The 21750-nt window shown below is 41.3% G+C and overlaps 4 protein-coding genes across 4 annotated transcripts; 1 reads left to right on the forward strand and 3 right to left on the reverse strand.

Annotated features, from left to right (window-relative positions):
- Positions 1-1255: 1255 nt before the first annotated feature.
- Positions 1256-3058, reverse strand: LOC106646121 (uncharacterized). The gene is made up of 5 exons (XM_023390297.2): positions 2859-3058; positions 2378-2483; positions 2199-2295; positions 1729-1927; positions 1256-1661 (listed from the first exon to the last, which is right to left on the reverse strand). The coding sequence occupies exons 1-5, from the start codon at positions 2876-2878 to the stop codon at positions 1457-1459; spliced, it is 627 nt and encodes a 208-aa protein (XP_023246065.1). The 5' UTR covers positions 2879-3058; the 3' UTR covers positions 1256-1456.
- A 555-nt stretch (positions 3059-3613) lies between these two features.
- LOC106646593 (dynein intermediate chain 2, ciliary) lies at positions 3614-7230 on the forward strand. Its single transcript, XM_014362654.2, has 14 exons — positions 3614-3673; positions 3743-3841; positions 3910-4111; positions 4188-4304; positions 4367-4509; positions 4585-4668; positions 4735-4918; positions 5003-5164; positions 5238-5381; positions 5457-5563; positions 5630-5807; positions 5868-6099; positions 6313-6546; positions 7020-7230. Exons 1-14 carry the CDS (start codon positions 3614-3616, stop codon positions 7198-7200), a joined length of 2127 nt encoding a protein of 708 aa, XP_014218140.2. The 3' UTR covers positions 7201-7230.
- Positions 7231-7686: 456 nt separating this feature from the next.
- Positions 7687-10292, reverse strand: LOC106646594 (ribitol 5-phosphate transferase FKRP). Its single transcript, XM_014362656.2, has 3 exons — positions 9463-10292; positions 9074-9334; positions 7687-8822 (listed from the first exon to the last, which is right to left on the reverse strand). The coding sequence occupies exons 1-3, from the start codon at positions 9928-9930 to the stop codon at positions 8052-8054; spliced, it is 1500 nt and encodes a 499-aa protein (XP_014218142.1). The 5' UTR covers positions 9931-10292; the 3' UTR covers positions 7687-8051.
- Positions 10293-11164: 872 nt separating this feature from the next.
- Positions 11165-21680, reverse strand: trbd (ubiquitin thioesterase trabid). The gene is made up of 11 exons (XM_014362777.3): positions 20894-21680; positions 18404-18701; positions 18068-18323; positions 17757-17998; positions 17401-17669; positions 17044-17322; positions 16184-16385; positions 15760-16037; positions 15451-15680; positions 14960-15374; positions 11165-14520 (listed from the first exon to the last, which is right to left on the reverse strand). Exons 3-11 carry the CDS (start codon positions 18279-18281, stop codon positions 14442-14444), a joined length of 2208 nt encoding a protein of 735 aa, XP_014218263.2. The 5' UTR covers positions 18282-18323; positions 18404-18701; positions 20894-21680; the 3' UTR covers positions 11165-14441.
- Between the last annotated feature and the right edge of the window lie 70 nt (positions 21681-21750).

Below are 21750 nucleotides of genomic sequence, written 5' to 3' on the forward strand. Positions count from 1 at the left end.
GCAATCTCGTCATTTCAACCCCAAGTCTATGTCGATTCGACGGACAATAGCGCACGAATCAAGATCTCCGAAATCCCGTGTCATCCACCAGGAAGTTGCATTTTTTGTTGAGTCATTCTCTCTCTCTTTTTTTTTTTTTTTTTTTAAATGTTGGAAAACTTGGTCCTCGACACAAAAGAGCTCTTTCTCGCGTGTCCATTGAGATGATGGTCCCGCATGTATGTTTTTTCCGTCTTTCTTTTCCGCTGAAATAAAGGGCCAAACGAGAAGCCTTGGACAATAAAAAAAAGTTTATTTACTTGGTACTCGGTGAAAACAGAGTCAATACGAGGGTAAAAGTAAAAGTAAAAAACAACAACAGCGTCGAACAACGTTTTGTGTGTATCCACTTGAGCGCAGAAGAACAGGATTCTCCGGAATCGATCGAGGGGCCATTCAACACCGACGAGACGTGATTCACTGCCCAAGCCGCGTTATAAAGTTTGCTGCTTAACCAGCGCCGCTGCAGAAACTCCATGCGATTCGTAAGCAATTATTCGGGACGTTACCCCACGATGTATCAGCTACGAAACGACGCTGTTTTTTCCTCTCCGGAAAATCCATTTTCGGTCTCCTCTACCCCGTAATGTAACTATTTTTGGCCCCGAGTCCGGCAAACTTTTCACGGAGCCGAGAAATGAAGGAACGCGTCTGACCGCAGCTGGGCTTTTACTACTTGTTCATGGATCCACGGCAAAGAATTACTTACTTTGAACGAAAAAACCTTACGCCCAGTTACTCAAAATTACGAAGAAGTTGATTAAGGCCACCCTCGGGTCGAGGCGCTCTTTTTGAATTTTAAATCGCAGGATTTAACTGCGAGAGGGGCGGTATTCCGGAGGATTGAGGCCGATGCTTTTAGAGGAAGAGGTGATTAGGCAAACAAAAAATGGGGACACGAGGCCATCTTGTCGCACAATATAATATTATTTCGTTACTTCTTCCACTGTTTTACAAAATATAATGTAATATAATATAATATATATATATACATGTACACGGATGAAGGGGCGCCGTCTTTACTCGATTAAAAAACTTGCTTGGCAACTGTAACAAATATATAATATATGTGTGTATGTATAAACTACACGTACATGTACCAACCGCCACGGTTGCGAGTAAAATGTGTCGTGTTTCGTGTAAGTGTCGTTAAACCTAGTCAACATCGATAAGTAATCATCTTTTAAAAATATATATATATATATATATATATATATATATATATATCATGTATACAGTAAAAGCAGTCGATCGTTACAAACAACGCATTTATCTTTGCGCCACTATAATCCTTCCTCGCGGACTTTCCAACGTTATTTTTATAAAATCTCCCTTTTACATCGATATATTTTTATATTTGAATAAAAAAATAAACAAATAAAAAAAAAAAAATCTGTATCGTCCTTCCAATGGCCGTTCAAAGTATCCGACAGTGGCAGGAAGAGAAGCACCCGGAAGGCATGTAGGTCCGCGTGTGAGGATGATCCATGGGCGCCGCGCCCAAGTGCAACGAGTCCTCGCTGCCCTCCTCGCTCAGCTCCTCTATGCTGAACGTATCCGTGAGATCTTGTTTGTGCTTCGACTTTTCCTCCCTCGACGCGAACAGCGTCATTTCGTCCTCGCTGCAGACAAGAGGTATGAGAAGGAGAAGAAGAAGAAGAGGAAGAAATGTCAAAAGACCGAGCTCACCTCTCGCTGTCGCTGTGCAAAAAGTCGATAAGCGCGTTGCTGTGTTTTTTCCTCTTCTGGGGTATCGGTAGCCGCTGTATCGGTATGAGCGATATGTTCCCACTGGGGCCCCCGGCGTCGGACTCGTTGTCCGGTAGCTTCGTGTACTCGAGGTGCGAGCTGTTGCGCTGGATCCGCTTGGCCTGCTCGATCCGTGCCTCTGCTCGACGGTTCAAGCAACATTAATTTAGTCCTAGCGTTTATCTTGGGTCAAAGCTGTTGTTTTTTTTTTTTTTTTTTGTTTTTTTTTCTTCGATTTTTAACGGGACTTGACTTTTGGCTTTGGAGATGGAACAATTGGGGTTATTGTTTCTCTCTCCCCCCCCCCTCAACCTCTTTTTTCGCGAAAAATAAAGTGACTTTTCCTGCTTTTACACGTGTTGGCCAAATACGTATGGTTTTTATTTTAAGGAGAAGTTAAAGGAATTAACCAAGTTTTTTCTGCAACTGTTTCGTCGTGGACTTCAGAGCCACGGACTGACGTTGATTGTGGTTGCCGTTGCTGCTGCAACTACTGCTGTCGCTGCCCTGTAACGGAGAAACAATAATAATAAAAAATAAAATAAAAAAAATCATCATGAAAACGGTTGAAATTGGGAAAAACACTTGCCCCGAAAACATTGTCATCCTCAGCGCGAGTGTTGGTCTTTGGATCGCTGTCGATGCCGCTGTCCTCCATACCCCCGTTGGCGTTGAGATCCATCGTTTTACTTTGACTGTAAAAAAAAAATATACCCACACATTTTACACCCTCCAGTATACATGTCGTTACGAAAATGAAAAAAATAAAAAATAGTAATAAATAAGTAAATGAACGACTACATCTCCAAAGCGTGTATGTGCGCTCATGCAACTTGTTGGCCATCCCAGACGCAGACCTCACACACACACACTCGCACAGACACAGCGCAGCCTTATTGATTTCCTTGGCTGGTGGCGAGCGCGTGTAACAAACACACATCACGACGCGCGCGAGATGATTTCCCTTCCAAAACGTATACAGACGGAACGAGCTTTTTCGTACGTACACAAATACAAAACCAAAAAAAAAAACAACATCGTGCAAGGACATGTTGGGTGAAAATCCGTACCTGGAAAATGCCGCGCTCATCCGTGGGCTCCTCCATCGACGTGCAGTCCATCGAACGAAGGGGAAGAAATGTTTGTGCGACGACAAAAAAAAAAAAAAAAAAAAAAAGGAAGAAAAGTTTTAAAAAAAAACTTCCTACGGCGCCATCCAGGAAGAGACAACAGCTGGAATAACCTCGACGCACCGCACCCCAGACAGAGAGCCAAAGAGGTACACTCGTCGCGCGCGCGCGCAAGACTCTCTCTCTCGATGTACACGATTCGATGATGGTATATGCGGGTGGGTTAATGTGGGCTATACACCGTATACCCATACCTACTCCTGTTCCGAGAGTGCGCGTATCCATAGCGACGGCAGTGTGGAAAACGGCACCTGTCGCAGTTGGAACTTTTCAATGCAACCGTTACTAATTTTACTTGGACTTTATTTATAGTTTCCATCACGTACGTAATATCAACGCGTACAAAGTTATAAGGTAAGTAAGTAAGGATCATCATCATGGTATGTGGTGTATGACAGCGAGTCGTCATGGCGACTGCGCTGCCGATCGAAGCTCCGAATGGGCACAGTATATCCACGGGTAGGAAACAATCGACGGAATCGCGTTAACCTTAAATCCTCGGGGAATCGATTTCTTTTTCTTTTTTTTTTTGTTATTGTTTTTAACACACGGTAAATCCGAAAATACTTTGTTTCAAGATGATAACCGCCGATCTTCCGCGGGTGGACAGCAGTGATCGGTAACACCGAGACAAGATGCCGCCGTCGGCGCAAAAGAGGCAGTCGTCGAGGCCGTCGGAAGTAAGTATGGCTGTGGTGCTTGAGATAGAGGTGCGGTGAGCCGAGCAAAGCTTTAATACCGGTATGGTCCAGGCGAGCGTGAAGAGCCGAGTTTCGAGAATCGATTTCGGGTCCGACGGGGCGGAATGGACGCGTGGCAAGACCCTCCTGAGGCCCGACGACCAGCTCCAGCTCACGGAAACGGTGGGTTAGCCAACGACGGACCATCCCCGAATTCCCATTGAAACGATACGTATATCTCTCGGTCGCAGGAGCTGGAGGAGGAAATCGCCCGGGTCCTGACGACGTACAACACCCGCAAAACGGACAACGTGGTCGAGTGGTCGTTCAAGCTCGGGGAGTTTGTCCTGGTGCCCGACCCACCGACCGTCGTCACCGTGATAGACACCATGGGCACGCTCCTGCACCGCGACAGCGACGAAGCTAAGAAACAACTGACCGGACACACTTTGGGTCCGTTCGTCGAGCTTTTGCACCTCCACTTGTTTTTTCACGCCTGTCCATTGTTTCTTTTTTTTATGTACAACAGGTGGCGAGGACGATGATGGCAACGAGGAGGAGGAGGAGGAAGAGGAGGAGGAGGAAGAGGTCAAAGGCAAGGAGGAGGACGAGGGTATAGGAGAGGAGGAGGAGGAGGGCAACGAAGGTGGGTGAAAAGCTCCTTTAGTTTTGGGGACTGGCTAGCGCTGTAACTTTTTCGAGGTATAGGAGCGGAAAAGGAGGAGGACAAGCCGGGCGGAGAGCCCGACGAGGAGGAGGAGGGCGGCGAGGTCAAGAGCGGCCCGAAGAAGGTACCGAACCAGTTCAACTTTTGCGAGAGGGCCGCTCTGACGTACGACAATTTGATGAGGGTGAGTTTTTGTGGTTTTTGTGGTTGACGCGATGGTTCTAAGCACGGGATACAAATGAATGGCGATGCGACGCAGGACACGACGACGCAAACATTGCCACCACCAACGGCCTCGATGTCGGGCAGCGTGTACCAGTGGACAATTCTCGACAGCTACCAGGTATCGTATGGTTTTGTCGTTTGGGCGCTCCTGGGAAAAAACCATGTGTAATGCGTCGTACGGTAGGAGGACTACGCCCAGCAGCAGCGCGAGAAGGAAAAGGAGCGCAAGGCCCACGTTTCCTCGAAGAGGGACGACGCCAGGAAAAAGGCGCAACAGGAGAGCTCAGTGATGACCGGTCGGATGCTGCAAGCCGTCAAAACCCTCGAGCGGATGGTCAACCAGAACGTCTACGACGACATACTCCAAGGTGCCCCCTGCACCGATAGCTGTTTTTTTTTGTTTTTTTTTTTTTTTTTTTTTTTTCTTTTTATTTACTTGCGATTGGTGACAGATTATAGGTACTGGGACGATCCGAGCGACGAGTTCAAGGACAGCGAGGGCTCGCTGCTGCCCCTGTGGAAGTTTGGCTACGAGAAAACGAAGAAGCACGACGTCACGGACTTGTGCTTCAACGCGCAGTACTACGATATGTTTGCCGTCGCCTACGGATCGAGTGAGCTGTTGTTTTGTTTTTGTTGCTACTGAGGGGGGCAAACAAAAGAAAATAATAACGCGACGCGTTGCAGTGATGTTCGACAGCCCGATGCAGAGCGGCGCCATTTGTCTCTTCTCGGTGAAAAACCCGTCCTTCCCCGAATGGATCTGCCCGACCGAGTCACCCGTCATGTGTCTCGACTTCAACGCGAGGAACCCGAACCTTCTCGTCATCGGTATACCCAAAAAAGGAATACTTACTATGAACAATCACAACGTCGAAAAAACGAGAGACATGGTTTTGTCCACAGGCACACTGGACGGTACTGTGGCGGTCTACAACGTGATGCTGACGAGCCTAACCCCGATGTACAAGAGCAACGACGTAACCCAGAAACACGGCGGCATCGTTTGGCAAGTAATGAACGATCGGTGGTACGATTATTTTTGATTTTCTCCCACCAATACGTGGTTTGTGGTAAAGGTCGTGTGGGCTCCGAACACGGAGGATGGCAACCTGGCCTTTTACAGCGTGAGCATCGACGGGAGGATCAACCACTGGGTCCTCAACCAGAACGACCTCGGCGTCACGACTGTCATGACCCTCTTTCTCGACCAACCTCCCGTCCCAGGGCCCGACGGCACCACCATCTCCCTCAAAGGTTACCTTTGTCACGCTACGGCGGTGATGCCGTTATAACCATGGACGTTTTGGATTTCAGGCTGCGGCACCTGCATAGCCTTCCACCCGAGCGATCCCAACGTGTTTCTCGTGGGTACCGAGGAAGGCCACATCTACAAGTGCAACACGGCCTACAGTAGCGTTTACATGAGGACCTACGCCGACGCCCACGACATGCCCATCTACCGGATCGTCTTCAACAAGTTCAACTCGAGTATCTTCGCCAGCTGCTCCTGCGACTGGAGGATCAAGATCTGGGAGGACGACAGGCCGTTGAGTATTTCCGTTTGTTTGTTACTTTGCTCCTTCGTGCTTAAAAAAAATTTATTGTCAATAATTGTTATGATACACAGTGCGCGTACAGTCGCGTTTAGCTATAAAAATATTGCTTTTAAAAAAAATCGCAACTCATGAAGTAGTACAACCCGAGTTTGATCGGACGCATGAAAAACAAAGGCTAATGGTAAACGCTCCACGAACGATAGAGAGCCGCTGTTCATGTTCGATCTTGGGGTGCCGATCGGCGACGTCCAGTGGGCGCCGTACAGTTCGACGGTGCTCGCGTGCGTCTCGGACGACGGTCAAGTGACCGTCTTTGATCTCAACGTCAACAAGTATCGGCCGATCTGCAGCCAAGCGGTCGTCAACAAACGTCGCAACAAACTCACGAGGCTGGCCTTCAATCACACCATGCCGTTTATCATCGTGGGAGATGACAAGTAGGTTTTTTTTTTTTTTTTTTTTTTTTTTTTTTACAATGTATATATGCATCATTGGGGTGTACATGTACGGAAAAACTTTAGTTTCGTTTAGAGTTTTTGTGAATACGAGTTGAAAGATTTTTCTAACTAAAGTGTTTATTTGCGAAGGTTTCGACGTTTGATTCATCGTTACAGAGTATACGTTAAGAATAAATGGTGGATATATATCCATACAGACTATTATGTTCTTGACAATGTTTTTCAGCCGTTAAAATACTGTTTGTTCGTACGCTTAGCGATGTAAAAAAGACACATCAAATGCTTACAAAGTTGTTTCGAAATCCTTAAACATCGAGTAAAAAATTATTGTAAACATAAAGAAAAATGCTGAAAATCGATTAGATTCATATATATATATATATATATGGTTTGTGTAACGTGTGGTTCTTCACGCGCGGTATTTCAATTGAGCAATTTTACATTTGTTTCAGGGGTACAATAAACGCCATGAAATTGTCGCCGAATTTGCGAACAAAGACAAAGCCATCGAAAAAACAAGCCAACATGTCGCGGGACGACCTGGAAATAGCGAAACTGGAAAAACTGCTGAGTTTCGTGCGCGAACCTCCCGTTTTGACACCACCGAAGGACATAAACATTGCCACCGATTAACAATAAAGCGAAATTCAACGAATCAACACACGCGCAACGTAATTCAATCTTTTTTTGTTTCCTTACGTCGATAAATCAACAATAACCTCTTTTTTTCCCTCCAACTCGTCAACAATAACATTATTATCAATAGATTTATCATTAGTTTGTTTGATTACATCAAGTGACTCTTACTTTTGGCACACTAATTTTCCATGCTTTTTTTCTGCAAACGTCGACAGACTGCGTCAAAGAAAGTTTTAACTTCGTTACGACGACGAGGTCGTTTAATTCATCCATTTCTCTCGTCATGGCAAAGAAATCAAAAAAAAAATTTTTTTTTTTTCAATCACAGCTCACAATTTCGTTCTCTAGAAAAAATACGCAACTACCGAGTATACAAAAAGGGGATAAAAAATAGTAAAATTCCCAAAAATTCAGTGGACGTTTCTTCCTCTCCGTATTTTTAAGCCTCTTTCTTCGTTTCTCTTTGACATGAAACTCTTTTGTACCAATTCGAAAAATAGGATTTCAAAATATAATTATATTACGACTGCAAATCCTGTCGATTATACCCTGCTACAGTAAAGCTGGACATCGCATGTATTCAACATGTTACACACGATTCGAATTTGTCTCGTACAAGCTCGATATTAATAATAATAATAATAATCATCATCCAAGGGTAAATTCCGTCATCACCCATACGATATGAAAAACAAGTTGTTTGAAAAATCGCAAAAAGCAACCAGGTGCGAAAAAAAAAAAAAAAAAAAAAAAAATGAAGAAAAAAAAACGATCGTAACAACAACAGTCGCGAAGAAGATAAAGAAGATGGAAAAAACGTTTCCTCCCTCCCTCCCATTATCTGTCTAATCGAGAGAAAACTTTCCCGGCAACTCCGGATTCTCATACACGCCCTTGTAATACTTAATATCTAAAAAGTCTCTTATGTTATTGGGACTCGGCACGTGCCGGCCAGCAAACTCGATACTCGACATCGGATGCAAAAATTGTTCCGGAAAGTTGCAATTCTTCAAGAACCACGCGTCCTTGGTCATCGTGCCGTTCTTCGAGTAAAACGGCAACAGGCTCACGTGCAGCCTGTTGGCCTTGGAGTACTGAACCTTGAAGAACTCCCCCTCGGTGGCCTTCTCCCACACGTACCCGAGATTGTCGACGACAGCCTTGTTCCTGGCCTTGACCAACCAGGGCGACCTACCAATGTCGTCCCTATTGACACCGACGACGACCTCGTGGTCCCAGGGCAGGATGTCCCCGTTGCGCATGGCACCGAGCAACGAGCTGGACTCGAGCCAGTACCTTATGCCCACCTCCTCGAGCTTGTCGAAAACGTGATGGGCCACCTTGCGAAGACCAGCCAAACAGCAGGGTGGCGTGAACCGGTTCTGGTACAGGTAGCTGGGCACGCCGTTGACAACCGAGCCGAAACAATGGCTCGTCTCTCGCGTGCAACCGTACCACTCGACGTTGCTCGGGCTACGCGTCACCTTTTTCACACCCAACTTTTCGTACATCGCACGTTCCCTGCTCCTGTGGAGCTGCTGGAGCCTCCATTGGGCCTGCTGGCTGCGGTACAGGGGCTTGCCGTCGTTGAAGCGAAGGTTTTTCAAAATGTTCACCTAGTAATGGAACGTTTGTTTCCTTTACTCGTACACACGCGGATCTTTTGTCACGGATGCATGCACATATAGCGTACAAATATACACATGCTCAAAATGACGATTGTGGAAAAAAAAAAAATACATAAAACAACAGAAAAAAAGATTGGTTCTTCATTTTAAGTGTGGGGGGGGGGAGGTGACGTAAAATACACATCAACAATTTGTGCGTATGGTAAAAAAACAAACAAAAATGTACGAATACACGGTACCTTGATTCCCAGCGCCGTGGTCTGTAGGTACAGCGCATCGGTGAACGGCATGAGAAACGGGTCCGACAATTTCCTCAACACTCTGTCGACGTCGACGATGGTCACGTGTTTCCCAACAACGGCGTCGCACTCCGTGCCAGTGGTCTTCGCGATCCTCAAGCTCCACTCCTTGACCCTCAGTTTGTTGTTGTGACAGCCCAAGGAACTTTTTCCAACCGGCACCGCCACTAGACCCAGTTTTCCAGCTTGATTCACGGCTTCCTGCGTTCAACAACAACAAACAAGGTATAGAATATTATAAACCGGAATAACAAAAAATAAAATAGCAAGATGAAAATAAATAAATAAATAAAAAATAATCAAAGTATATAAACTCTGTGTATAAACACCTGGAGAGTCTGCTTGGTCGTGAGTTTCGTGGCGTCCGGGAGAAAGGCGACAAACCTGGTGTCCACGTAAGTCAATGGACTCCTCTCTTCGAGGGAGGCATTGAAGCTCGGCTGAAGATAGACGAGATGGACGTTTCTCAGGCTGTCGTTGCTAAAGTCCAGCTCGAGGGGTGGATACAAAAACTCGTCGCTGACGATGACGACCGCCATCGTGGGAAATGTGTTGATTATCAGTCTCACCGTGCTCGCGACCTCGTTCTCGAAACTCTCGAATTGACGAATGACGACAGTTACCAGTTTGGCCAATCTACGGTGTAGCTTTTGCGGAACTTCCGTGGCCACCACGGCCCCCATGTCCAGCAACGAATGCGACTGTTCTACCGCAAAGAGCCGCCATATCCTGTACCAGATGATCACGTTGCCCAGCAGAACGACCATCAGCAGGGACTTGGCTATTTTCAATCGCATTATACCGAACGACAATATACACACACAACGTGTTCACTATTTTATCGCGGCCATTCGGCACTCACTGTCCTCAATTTCAAAATCATGATACTTTCATGCCGATGAATGACGGCTTTGTTGTTTCACTTGGGGTAACCTATTGATAAGGAACGAGCTTCGGTACACCCTCCATTTCCGACGGAACACGCACGAAACACCATCCTCCCCTGCGCCAAGGGTATGTACGAGACGACACAACTGAATCACCAGCCTATGGTGATTCAAGAACATACGAACAAACGCTGCACCATTGGATTTATTAATCGCACACGTGACGGAGCATCAATGGGCCCAGGATTTTGTTTCGACGCGACGACGATAGCGGCTTTTATTATTCATGCATTCGGAGGAGTTTGTGGGTGTACTTTATTTTTTTCTCATTTTCACGTCAGAATCTAGAAGGAAAGAGGGTGCAGCTACACGCACCCCCACGCGCGCGCGCGTTTGGATTTTCAAGTGAGCTTTCAATATGGCGGCTGTTTTCGGCGCGAAGCTTTTAGAACTCGTTTGAATTCGTGGAAGGAGATAAAGAATCCATGAACATAACCACGTTTTTTCTGTAATTGTTTTGTGTATGTTTGTTGTACAATCTTGTTGGGAATCGTCTTAAGCATTGGGTGAGCTTGAAGAGTATATTGACAAAAATTCCCAACGTATGGACGCAAGTGGATAGCTTAGAACAAAAAAAAAAGATTTGTTTCGCAGAACAATAAATTAATTGGAGTGGATATTGGTGGAGTATGCAGTCAACTCTCGAATTTTACTAAGCGCTTTTTTTTCTTACATGCAAATAGAAAATTAAATAATAAATTAATAATTAACATTTTGTGACAACTTTTAAACGAAATTCTCCTGTTGATTCTAAACCCGATTAATCTCAAATATAACCTGTTTTTCTATATAAATTAAAATCAACTTTTATTAATCAACGACTGTTTAAATAGTCATCCTCCAAAATCCCAAAATTGTTGTTCTCGTTCGTTATTCATGATTACAAGGGAGAAAGTGAAAGGAGTTAAAAGATATTCGACTTTTATTAATTAATATTGATGGATCCTTCAAACGCATGAGAAAATTTAATTTTTTTTGTATTTTAAGGGTATAAAAAAAAATGTATACTACCTTATAACTGGAGAATAAACCATAGAGACTTTTCAACTATGCAATAAATTGTCAACACCACTTTTTCACTTTCACTTCTTTTCTTTATACTTTACTTACAGCAATAAAATTAACATTCTGCGAGTAATTCGATTTTTAACTTTGTTTCTTTTTTTTTCTACTTCAATTAGCTGTCACAGTTTGAAACACCTCACGCTTTGGTGTTTTTATTCCGAGTTTATTTTTATCAATAAGAATAATATACAATATATCATTTAATTATCCCTCAATATTATTTTACATTGATACAGTTCATTTTCATATATTTTCTATATTAATATAAATTTCTATTTGTTTCTTGATTAAATGTTTTTTTTTTTTTTTCTACTTTGTTAATATCATTTTTTATTTTTTTCTTTTGTTCATTATAATCGACGTTACATGGCTAGTCGCGCTTGCCAAACTCACAAAAACGAACACGCGTAGCAGCGCGGCTGCACACGAGAGAAAAACACTTAATCCACCGGATGACCGGACAATAACTTTTTCCCATTATTCTAATCGTAATATATCATCTTGTATATTGTTTAATTCACGGTTTTGTCGCTGTCACTCGTTATAATAATATTTATAATAATAATAATAATAATAATAATAATAATAATAATAATAATAATAATAATAATAATAATAATAATAATGAGAATAGGAATAATAATAATCATCATTATCACTCACTGTCTGAGTTTTTTTTTTCTTGTGTTTTAAACGAGAAAAAATTGTTCATGCCGCAGTATAGAAGGCATATTATGTTAGGTAATTTATGCAATTTTACATATTATAAATCAAATATAGAGTGAGTGTCATTGAAAGAGAACAAAAAAAAAACAGGACGCACAATCTGATGTAATAAACTTTTTTCATATTTCTACAGTACATTTTGTATATACATACATATATTTCTCATATTTTGTATCTTCAACTTTTCTTGTCCCTCATACCCTACCCTATACCGAAATCACGCAGTACGATCACAATATTGTGTGATTAAAAAAAATAATAAAAAATGATAATAGCGCTAAAGGACTAGAGGCTACGTTGATATTTTTTGTTCACAGTCGAGGCACGACAGCAGAATATAATCGCATTCACAATTTTTTTAAATTTTTTATATTCATATTCATTAGTTATTCATAATATTAATAAAATCTATTGGATTGCACGTGAGTATATTTATTTTACTGGAAAAAACGAATCTCCCATAATTTATTAAAGTTTTATAATTTTTGTAAGATAAAAAAATATTTGTAATTAATTAAAAAGTACAAATAAGTAGTAAGTTTTTTTAAAAATTACAAAATATTGAGTAAGTGTCGTGACTCGGCTGAAGTAAAAACAAAGACTAAATGTGTAAGCAATATACAATAAAACTAAAAATATCGTAAATAAAAAGACTGCATTCTAAAATTTTTTGTACTCTTTTGATTAGGGTTTTAATCATTTGGCCAAGCGATTATTTCACTGCAAACACAATCATTCTACATTTTGCCAGTGTATCTTTTCTTTTTGGCTACACAAGTATGAACTTTTTTCTTCGCAAAATTTTTTTAAGCTTATTTATATACGTACGACATTTTAGCCACATTTTTCATTTATTATTATCACGATTTATTTTAAATAAATTTTTCTGAAGCTTTATTTCAGTGCTGACTGTATTAGACAAAAGTTCTTTGATAAGCTTTTCACCATCTTTTCTTTTAGTTCTTTGTGAGTATATTTCGCTTTGGGTCGTAAAAACGACATCGTTGTTTGCGACTTTTCAGTTTTTGCTTTTGTTTGTGTACTTTATTTTTATTAAAGCTAAATTTTAACAAGAAGCGCGCAACAACAAGACGTTCAATGTGTATTGAGAAACAGTAACGACATTTCGTGTACGTGGAGTCGACAAAGGAGAAACTGCAATTTTGTAAGAAATATAATTTTTAATATCTTCAAATTTCATTTTTTAAAGGCAATAAAATTAAAAAGTACATAAAAATTATTTAAAATAAATAGCTTTTTAACTCAAGTAAGATTTCATCGCAATAATATTTTTCCTTAATGTAACAATATTTAAAACCGCGATTTAACTAGAAAATAAACATATGTTGCTTGACGTGCGTATAATTAATATACTTCTTAACTAAAAGTTTGCATTATGGTGGACGAAAAAAAAAAAAAAAATTCATAGTACATCCTTTCAAGCCTCTACATTCTATGTACGATAAATTTAGCTATATATTGGTTAACAACAAAATCATGACCTTGTCACAGGTTCAATCTGGTGAAAAGACAGTGTACAAAAATTATACACAACTCAAGCTCATCACAAAATGGTATAAACACCTACTGCATCCAAAGATAAAAATAATAAAAATAACAATCATGGGGAAAATCTCGCGATTACAATTTAATTTATTTTTAGCAGCACCGATGTCCCTATTGGAATTATTTTTCGTATTCAACCTCAACCGCATAATTATTTTCGTATTCTTAACTATATCTTTTTTTTTTTTTATCTACACTACACAAAGCAAAATATAATAAACTTTTATACATTCCACTTTTGCAATCACTCAATCACTCATGGTTTTTTTTTCTCCTTCTTCTTCATACGGACACAGCTCGACCTGCAGAGTCAAAAAGTTAATAAATATCATTTGAAATCATTTGATGCACAACTAACAGTACGAATCAACGGAGATTCGAAATTTAAACCACTACGTACGCAATTTAATACACACTATATAATATCCAGAAACCTATTTCATCAGAATTTTCATGTTACTTTCATAACTGATTTTTATATTACAGTACAATGTTTCTGAGATGATACTGGGATGGTATACAAAAACTACTGACGAAAAAAATCACTTCAATTTTCTCATAAAATACGAGGAACTGTAAAAAATAGTAAGTCTCTTGTAATAAATTTGCAGTTCACGTTGACTTACAAAAATGAACGTGGTTTTTCTCGCACGTAATCATCGTATACCCTCGAGGTATCGTCATTACCCAATTTCGTTTTTTGATGAGATCGTTACTTCAGTGAGCTGGAAAGAAATCAGAGTATCGATGAAGCAGATAACTGGACAGGCTTCCGAAAATTTTCTTATCAATAATGTACATAGTCTCGTAACTAACGAATTCGAAACTTGATTTCTTCCTCAGCAACTTTTTGTAGAGCATAGCCAAATTTCCAATAATTTGTTATTAATTTTACTTTTTCGTGATCAGAACGCATCTAACGCAAGCAAATGAACATGCATCCACGTTGGTTCGTTAATTTTAATTCATTAGGTTTTCTTTCTTCCTTGTTTTGAACTACCGCATCACTCATCCTCTGAATCGCCGTCACTACTATAATCCTGCAGAGCAACTGCCCTCGAAAATGGTGCTTCGTACGTTTGACTGCAACACAAAAGGAAAATTTTACGATTATTCTCATGATTCTATACTGAATTTGCACAGGGAAATGAGTAATATAAAAGTAAACTGTAAAGCGTTTTATCAAGTTAAAAGCGCTTCTTTCGCAACAATTATTTATTTTGAAGTTGAATTTACTGTTTTAATTTTACTATAAATATACCACCACTATAATTTCACTTATTAATCATAGTCCCATGCAAATTTTGAAGTAGCCACGACTCTTCAAAAAAGCAAAATCTATTGAGGAATTAGTACAGTTGAAAATAGTAGAAAATTAACTTTAATTGTAAGATTCGCTTAGAGAATCGCTATTGAACGATATTAAATAACATTTGATTATTTGAAGCTTTGCTTATTTGAAAAATTTTCGGACCACCTTTAGAGCCAAATTATAATAACCTTGGTTTTATGCAGTACTCACGCTAGTCTTCTGTAATGGTTGAGCCACTCCTCGAGCATCTGGGCAACGAGTAGCGGCCTCTTGTGCAGTTTTTGCTGAGCCACAAGTGTACCACCCTCTGTCGTGCACACGTCCAACCACTGTTTCAGTATCGTTTCTTCTCTTCCCATTTCCTCGGGGCCGAGGAAGTGTATGGGCAGGAGCTTGTGCTCGCGGTCCACAAGAGGCATAAAGGTCGTTTGTATCTGTAGTTGTTGTATTGGACTGTTGCCCCCTCCCTGGTGCGAGGGCATCGCTGGACGCGACGGAGCATAAGGCTCGATGGGTACAAGAGCTGTGAAGTGACCACGAGTGTAGCCCAGTGCTATCGGCGAGCGGATACAGAAGGATGGTTCCCACAACAACGGCAGGTACACGCCCTCGAATCTGGCGTAACCTGAAACATAATTTTTTTTTCTTGTACCATCAAGTTTGTAGGGTTGATGTTTTCAAATAAAAATCCTTTGTCTTACCGATGTCTTCACCACGAAAACTTTTGACATATTTGACTCCGTAAACTATGATTGGTCTTCTCAAAATATGAGCCATGGCAAACACGTGTAGCTGTTCTAGAGCACTTCCGGGCTGAGCAGCTGTCGTTAGTAGATTCTCCCAGTCTTCTTGCCACTGCGTCTCCTCGAGAGTAAAATCCAACATTCTGGAAGCATGTGATGCCTCGTACTCCCGCCAACGAAGATAGAAACTGCAAAACAACCGTGGCAAGTCGGAACGTACCATTCCATCGGAAAAATTTTTTCAAAACAAGAGTGAAAACAACTTACAATTGACCCGCTTGTTGTAGGGTATCGGCAAGCGCTCGTCTTAACGTGTTATCCCTGTCAAAGACGCCCCACGTTGCCTGCATGACGGAATCAAGGAGACAGTCACCGGCCGAACGGTTCCACAGAGCATGTAATCGACTACCCACGCGATCCGTAATTTCCAGGGACCAGTTCAAGGCAGGTGGTTCGCCGCATCCACCCTCCAGTTGCTGCTGCGCCTCACGATCCAGCAGTTCCTCTAACATTTGCTCCTGCACTATACTCGGCAGATCTTCGACCTCGAATGATAATTTGTAAATAGAATTTTAACCACAGAAATAGCAGTGCGCATCGTAAATTTTGCTTTTACAGTCTATGAGCGCATAAATTATCAATGTGTATTTTTTTTTTTTTTTTTTTTTTTTTTTTACAAGCTATGAATTACCTCAGCTGGTAGAGTGAAGGTCGCAAACTCGGTGACGAAATAGCAGGGAAACGAACCTTTTCGCATGCGGATGCTATTGCTGACGTGCCGGCGAATCTGAGCGGCCAGATCGGGAGCTACGTAGCTGGGTACTCTCTTGATGCCCGAGCCAGAACCCTCGATTTGAGCCAACAATGTTGCCAGTATATCTTCCCTTTGAAACCTTCCGAGCAGATCAAAACAGTCGCGTCGTACATTTTTTTAGTCATTCTTATGATCAATCATTTAGGGTGAGATTCGTGTCGAGGGATGGATTTTATCTCATTAAGTATTTCGGAGAGGGTAAGAAAGTAAACAGCCATCAAGCTCTCTCCCTGGCGCAGTGTTTACGCAGGACTTTCTAGGTCAATGCCTCGATTTCGGGAAAAATCCGGAGCACGCACGTGTACAAGAAAGAGGGGAAGAGAGAGAGAGAGAAGAGACGAATAAAAGAGGGCCAGTTGAGCGTGCATTTTTGGAAGTGCTCCAAAGGAATTATCGCAGCAGCCCGAGAGAGAGAGGAACCTTGAAAAAAGTATAAATATCCGCATTGGCATTCAAATGAGAAAGGTAGCTTTCATTGTACGATTTTGGTTTTATTCGAATAGATAACGCGCCAAAGACACGATTACGACACAATTGCTGAGTAAACGGCAATTATTTTCGCATACGAGTGTGGGCGTCGAAAGAAAACCGGGTGCTGAAAAATAAAGCCCAAAAAGTGATTGTTTGTAAACATTTTCGGTAAGAGAGTGGATGATTCACGAATACGAGTGGAATAAAAAATAAAAGGTATTTTGTATAAACCATGTAGGGAGTAGGAGGAGGAAATAAATGCTCACCTAATGGCTAAGTGAACTAGGGTGTGTCCTATGTCAAAAGCACTGTTTCTATTCAGTACTGAAACCTCGGAATGCGTTAACTGACGGGTCGGGTCGCCACCACTAGCCAGATAAGCCTCGACGGGTGCATTGTCGCCCTCGACAATGCCAAGGCAGGCATTCAGCCAGCACCAGTCCGTCTGGCGTTTTAACTGCTTTAGCCTGCGCTCGTAATCGCAATTATTAGGAGACTGCGGTGTAGGAAGACTGTCGTTTCTGCTATCGTACCTTTGAGTACTCCTGAAAGTTCGACATTTCAACACACGTCATTCATATTATACCTGTCGTTTACCGTAAATATAATATTTCGTCACTCACCGCCTAGCTATCGCCATGTTCTCGTCGCGCTGTGCTTGGTGAATGTAAGGTGTGTGAGGCGGCGAGGGTAAACCCCGCTGGGGATGATTGCGATGGAGATCCCGCTCGGGACTCGGGCATATGAGACTCGAATTCACCATGTTCGTCCTCTCGCGTGCTCGTTCCCTTTCTCTTTGATGGCCGCACATCACGCACTTTACCGACTTGGGCCAGTTTTCGTAAGTACAGGTAGCACATGACCACTTATCCGGCAGTTGATTCATATTTGCCTGTCAAAGGGACATTAAGAAATCAGTTGGCGACATTTGTACTAATGTTGTTTTGTCACGCAAAGGATAAAGATTTTCTGCCTGTACCTGAGGTTGCGCGTTCAAAGGCGTCGGCGGTGGGTCACCGAGTCTCAAGGGTGCAAGCTGCTCGTGAAGATTCGAGGCTACGATCGACTGATTGTGTTGGGGCGTTGTGGCTGTTGTTGTATTTGGAGATCGCCGACTGGCGCACTGAGTGCAGCGCGTCGCGTTCTGATAGTTTAGATAGGTGCACGCTTCGCAGTACCATTTTCCGTCTGACGGTACATTTTGACTGTAATTTTGCGAACCTGGAAACAAAAAGGATGTCATTTTGCGTGATACATATTATAAATATATTGCGTTGGAATATTGTTTACCTAAGTTATATGAATCACTAGCTGGTGGTACAGGACCCGAAGCTACGTTGGACGCAGATCTCTGCGGACTCGGATCTCGTAGCCGATAAATATCTTCCCCTAGGAGCGGTTTGGCACCTCTGCACATTGTACATTTTAGTGACGATGGCCAGTTCTCGTAAGTGCAGTATTCGCAGTTCCACTTCGACTCTGGCTCACAGGGGCGACTATTCATTTTCTCTGAATGACGCTCTTTTTCATTCGCGATCACTACAGCCTGAAAATTTGTTTTACTACGTATGATTCCATGAAATTACGAAACATCATGCAACAGAAAATGTGATTCTAATACCGTACCTTCAAGTTGTTTCCTGGGCTTCAAAACAACTCTCAGATCATAGATGACGGCCGTCACGGATGCCAGAATATATTAAAACTTATGGTTTTCCTTCGATTTCAAAAAAAAAAAACCCTCACATTATCTGTACCATGAAAACTTTGGCAAAAGTTTTTCTAATAGGAGTGCTTGTATCTTAGGTTTGTTATATAATGGAGCATACATCATGAGACATTTTTCTGTGCAGAGATCATAGTACGTGATGATGTTGACTTTTTTTCTTTTTCGTGTCTATATGTGTACCAGCGTCTATTTAACCTGCAACATAAAAACAATAATACCGATAATCAATAATTAAAATTAGTCAATTTAAAAATAACAGATCGTCCGCTTTATTGTTTTTACAGAACATCATCGAGCATTTCGTATGAATAAATTTGAATTTACGTGAGTTAGTAGATTATGTAAAATATTTTCAATTGTGTTTTTCCTGTAAATAATTAGATTATTGTGAATAACGTAAACGAAAATATCACGGAAAATTAGGTACAACGCTCTAACCTTTCCGTTGTAATGTGTGTAGGTTATTTATTTGTTACACATACAATTTTATACTTTAAGTAAGACCTCTTTTCATTTAACTATTCACGCATTTAACAACGCATTACGTTCTGATATTTATATTTACAGGTGGAATATTTATGTAGATTAATTGAAGAACAGTTTATGGCAGTATTACTGAGAATTTGAATTAGATTGTGTTACTTGATATGAAAAGATCCGAATATATAAATACAGTTAAAAAGTGGTTATCCAAGCAAACTGTTTTTGCACTTTGTGATCTTATTTGTACACAAAACAAAGTGGTAAACTGTTTCCTTTTTTTATTTCCTTTTTCATGAATCTACTTGCTATATTAAACAACGATTCTATTACTAATTTGTTTAAAGTCAATCTCTGCTTGCCATTATACTTACATTAATCTATATGATAATGGTAACTGTCATTAATAAGTCTAATGCTGCTGACAAAGTTTAAGTTGTTATTAAGAAATCGCCAAAAATAAACTTCGTAAGATTAAGAATTATTGTATGCATTACAACGATAAAGAATACAAAATGTTTAAAAAAAATTTTTTTCACATCAATATTAGAACCATTGTCCTACTTTTAGAACCAGAACATAAGAAAACTAATTTGGATGCAATTGGTACATACACAACGGTAAATCCTATTAACTTGTAAATGTATTTTAGTTAAATTGATTTAAATGGAATATAGCATTTAAAAAGGGGACTTGACATTGTAATTTTGCATAAATGTCAAAACTAAAGTTTGGCATTTATAAACAATGTTTCAACACATAGCATTCTTAAATTAGATGGATAGCTAATTGATATGGGAAAAAGATGTATGTAAATACAAACTTCACACTTATTTACCAATGACCAAAAACATACATATAAAAACTATCTAAGAAACAGTTAAAGTTGAACATGCAAGTAACAATTAGTCCAAAAAGTCTGAGTATTGTCCAACAAACTATAAACTTATCCCATGATAAAATATAGCTCTTGGATACTAGTAAATCACTCAGCAAACACCAAACATCATCTACAGTTGCACATATACAGAGAAAATATTAGCACTGTACACACGTACACAAACTCTCTCCTGCAAGCATACAGATAAATGTAATGCTACAATGATACTGCTGGTATGAAATACTGGACTGCTGGTAACTGGTTATAGTGTTGGTACTTGGTTTGCTGGTGTACTAACATGGGACACTGTATTGGTGCGTGCGTGTTCTCGTCTTCTCATCGTCGCTCATGTACTCTTGCTCCATTTACTCGTATCACGAATCACGAATTTCATACGTACAAGTGATAGAGATAGAGGAACACCAAGATCGCAGGAGCACACATAGTGCCTGCCAACCGAGCAAGAAAGCCAAAACTAGAATCAGCGTAGGTAATACGTATAGAGTGCACGTTGAAAAAAAGAAAATAATACAATAGAAGAGGGAGGGGAGAAACGTGACATATGACATGATGGTCTAAAGAAAGGAAAGGGGACCCTTTACCTAATAGGGTAACGTAGAAGAATAAAGGGACTTGATAGGGGTGCCTCGATGATAAAAATAAAAAAAAGGGTGACTGCTGGCCTGGCACCACGTCTGTCTCTATATCTGCACGTACATCACTTTTATACGTGCATGAATACAAAAAGAAAGAAAGAAGAAATTTCTCTCCTTCCCCTTTGGAGTTACAGCTCCAGGTCGCACTTTCTTCTCCTCTCATTAGGTATCATCGAAAGCCAGCATATAGTAGCAAACTCTCTTTCTCTACGCTATAACATATAATGTATATGTGTATACAAACATACACTCTCACAAGTCTATAACAGTGTCCTAAGAACATATAGACAACAATCATAAACATGCCATCATACAATACACGTAGAGTAAGCAAAAAATTAAAGAACGAGATAGAGAAGTATTAAAATTACCTCGTCTTCGTCGTTGCCGTCGTCGTCGCCGTCGCTGTCGCCGTCGTCGTCGTCGTCGTCGTCGTGGTCGTGGTCGTCTTGGCTGTCTCTTCTCATCCGCGCACAAGCCAACAGCTCTCTATACCTGTTTATCCTCGTTTGGCTCCGTTACGTTTTTTTTTCTCTCTCTTTCTCTCACAAGTAAAGTAAATACACTGTACGAACTACAAGCTGACCAAGCTGCTGGTCTTCTCCCTCATCGCTGTCCTGTCTTTTTTTCTCCAGGGAATGACAACGGCTGCAAGCATTGCGCGCTTGCTCTCCTCTGCTGCTAACTGTTCACATACATATACATATGTACGCGTGTTATGTATTTACACTAGCTAATTGATGAAGAGCGCGATCAGGAACTCTCCGGACTTTAACAGCTAGAGAGAGAGAGAGTGCAATCCCAAGCGTTCACGCACCACACACACAACACTCTGTCTCGGTTCAAAATCAAAACAGCCTTATCAAACTTCCTCGTGCATGATCCGCCGCGGTCCTGGTGATGGCGCGGCGGCGGCGACGACGTACTGTCAGCCGTCAGCTGCTGCTACAACACCCGGATCGCCCCGCAGTCTACTCCAACTCGCTCACCAGTTCACCACTCAACAACCATTAACTGACTGCACTTGCATGAAGCAATAAGAGCAAACACGACGACGACGACGACTGAGATCGTGAGATCATCTCAGTAAAATGTGTGAGACCTGACCTGAGGCACTTGAACACAGCACAGGCAGCACAGGTTCTCTGATGTGAAACACTCTCTATCTTACCTATGAACTCGAGCTTGTTACGCTACTGGGTATGCCCAGTATAGTCTCTGGTGGGTG

Source organism: Copidosoma floridanum, unplaced genomic scaffold (assembly GCF_036245765.1).
Source record: "Copidosoma floridanum isolate Cflo_tuat_1 unplaced genomic scaffold, Cflo_Japanese_pri ptg000012l, whole genome shotgun sequence".
Lineage (NCBI taxonomy): Eukaryota > Metazoa > Arthropoda > Insecta > Hymenoptera > Encyrtidae > Copidosoma > Copidosoma floridanum.

Coding starts and splice junctions, on each gene's coding strand:
- LOC106646121 (XM_023390297.2), bottom strand. CDS start 2,878: ATGAGCGCGGCATTTTCCAG. Junction 2,296..2,377: donor AGGATGACAATGTTTTCGGG/GCAAGTGTTTTT, acceptor TCTCCGTTACAG/GGCAGCGACAGCAGTAGTTG. Junction 1,928..2,198: donor ACAGTTGCAGAAAAAACTTG/GTTAATTCCTTT, acceptor ACCGTCGAGCAG/AGGCACGGATCGAGCAGGCC.
- LOC106646593 (XM_014362654.2), top strand. CDS start 3,614: ATGCCGCCGTCGGCGCAAAAGAGGCAGTCGTCGAGGCCGTCGGAAGTA. Junction 4,112..4,187: donor ACTGACCGGACACACTTTGG/GTCCGTTCGTCG, acceptor TATGTACAACAG/GTGGCGAGGACGATGATGGC. Junction 5,808..5,867: donor CACCACCATCTCCCTCAAAG/GTTACCTTTGTC, acceptor TTTGGATTTCAG/GCTGCGGCACCTGCATAGCC.
- LOC106646594 (XM_014362656.2), bottom strand. CDS start 9,930: ATGCGATTGAAAATAGCCAAGTCCCTGCTGATGGTCGTTCTGCTGGGC. Junction 9,335..9,462: donor CGACCAAGCAGACTCTCCAG/GTGTTTATACAC, acceptor TGTTGAACGCAG/GAAGCCGTGAATCAAGCTGG. Junction 8,823..9,073: donor CCACGGCGCTGGGAATCAAG/GTACCGTGTATT, acceptor TTCCATTACTAG/GTGAACATTTTGAAAAACCT.
- trbd (XM_014362777.3), bottom strand. CDS start 18,281: ATGAATAGTCGCCCCTGTGAGCCAGAGTCGAAGTGGAACTGCGAATAC. Junction 16,038..16,183: donor CCTTCACTCTACCAGCTGAG/GTAATTCATAGC, acceptor TTATCATTCGAG/GTCGAAGATCTGCCGAGTAT. Junction 15,375..15,450: donor TTTTCGTGGTGAAGACATCG/GTAAGACAAAGG, acceptor ATTATGTTTCAG/GTTACGCCAGATTCGAGGGC.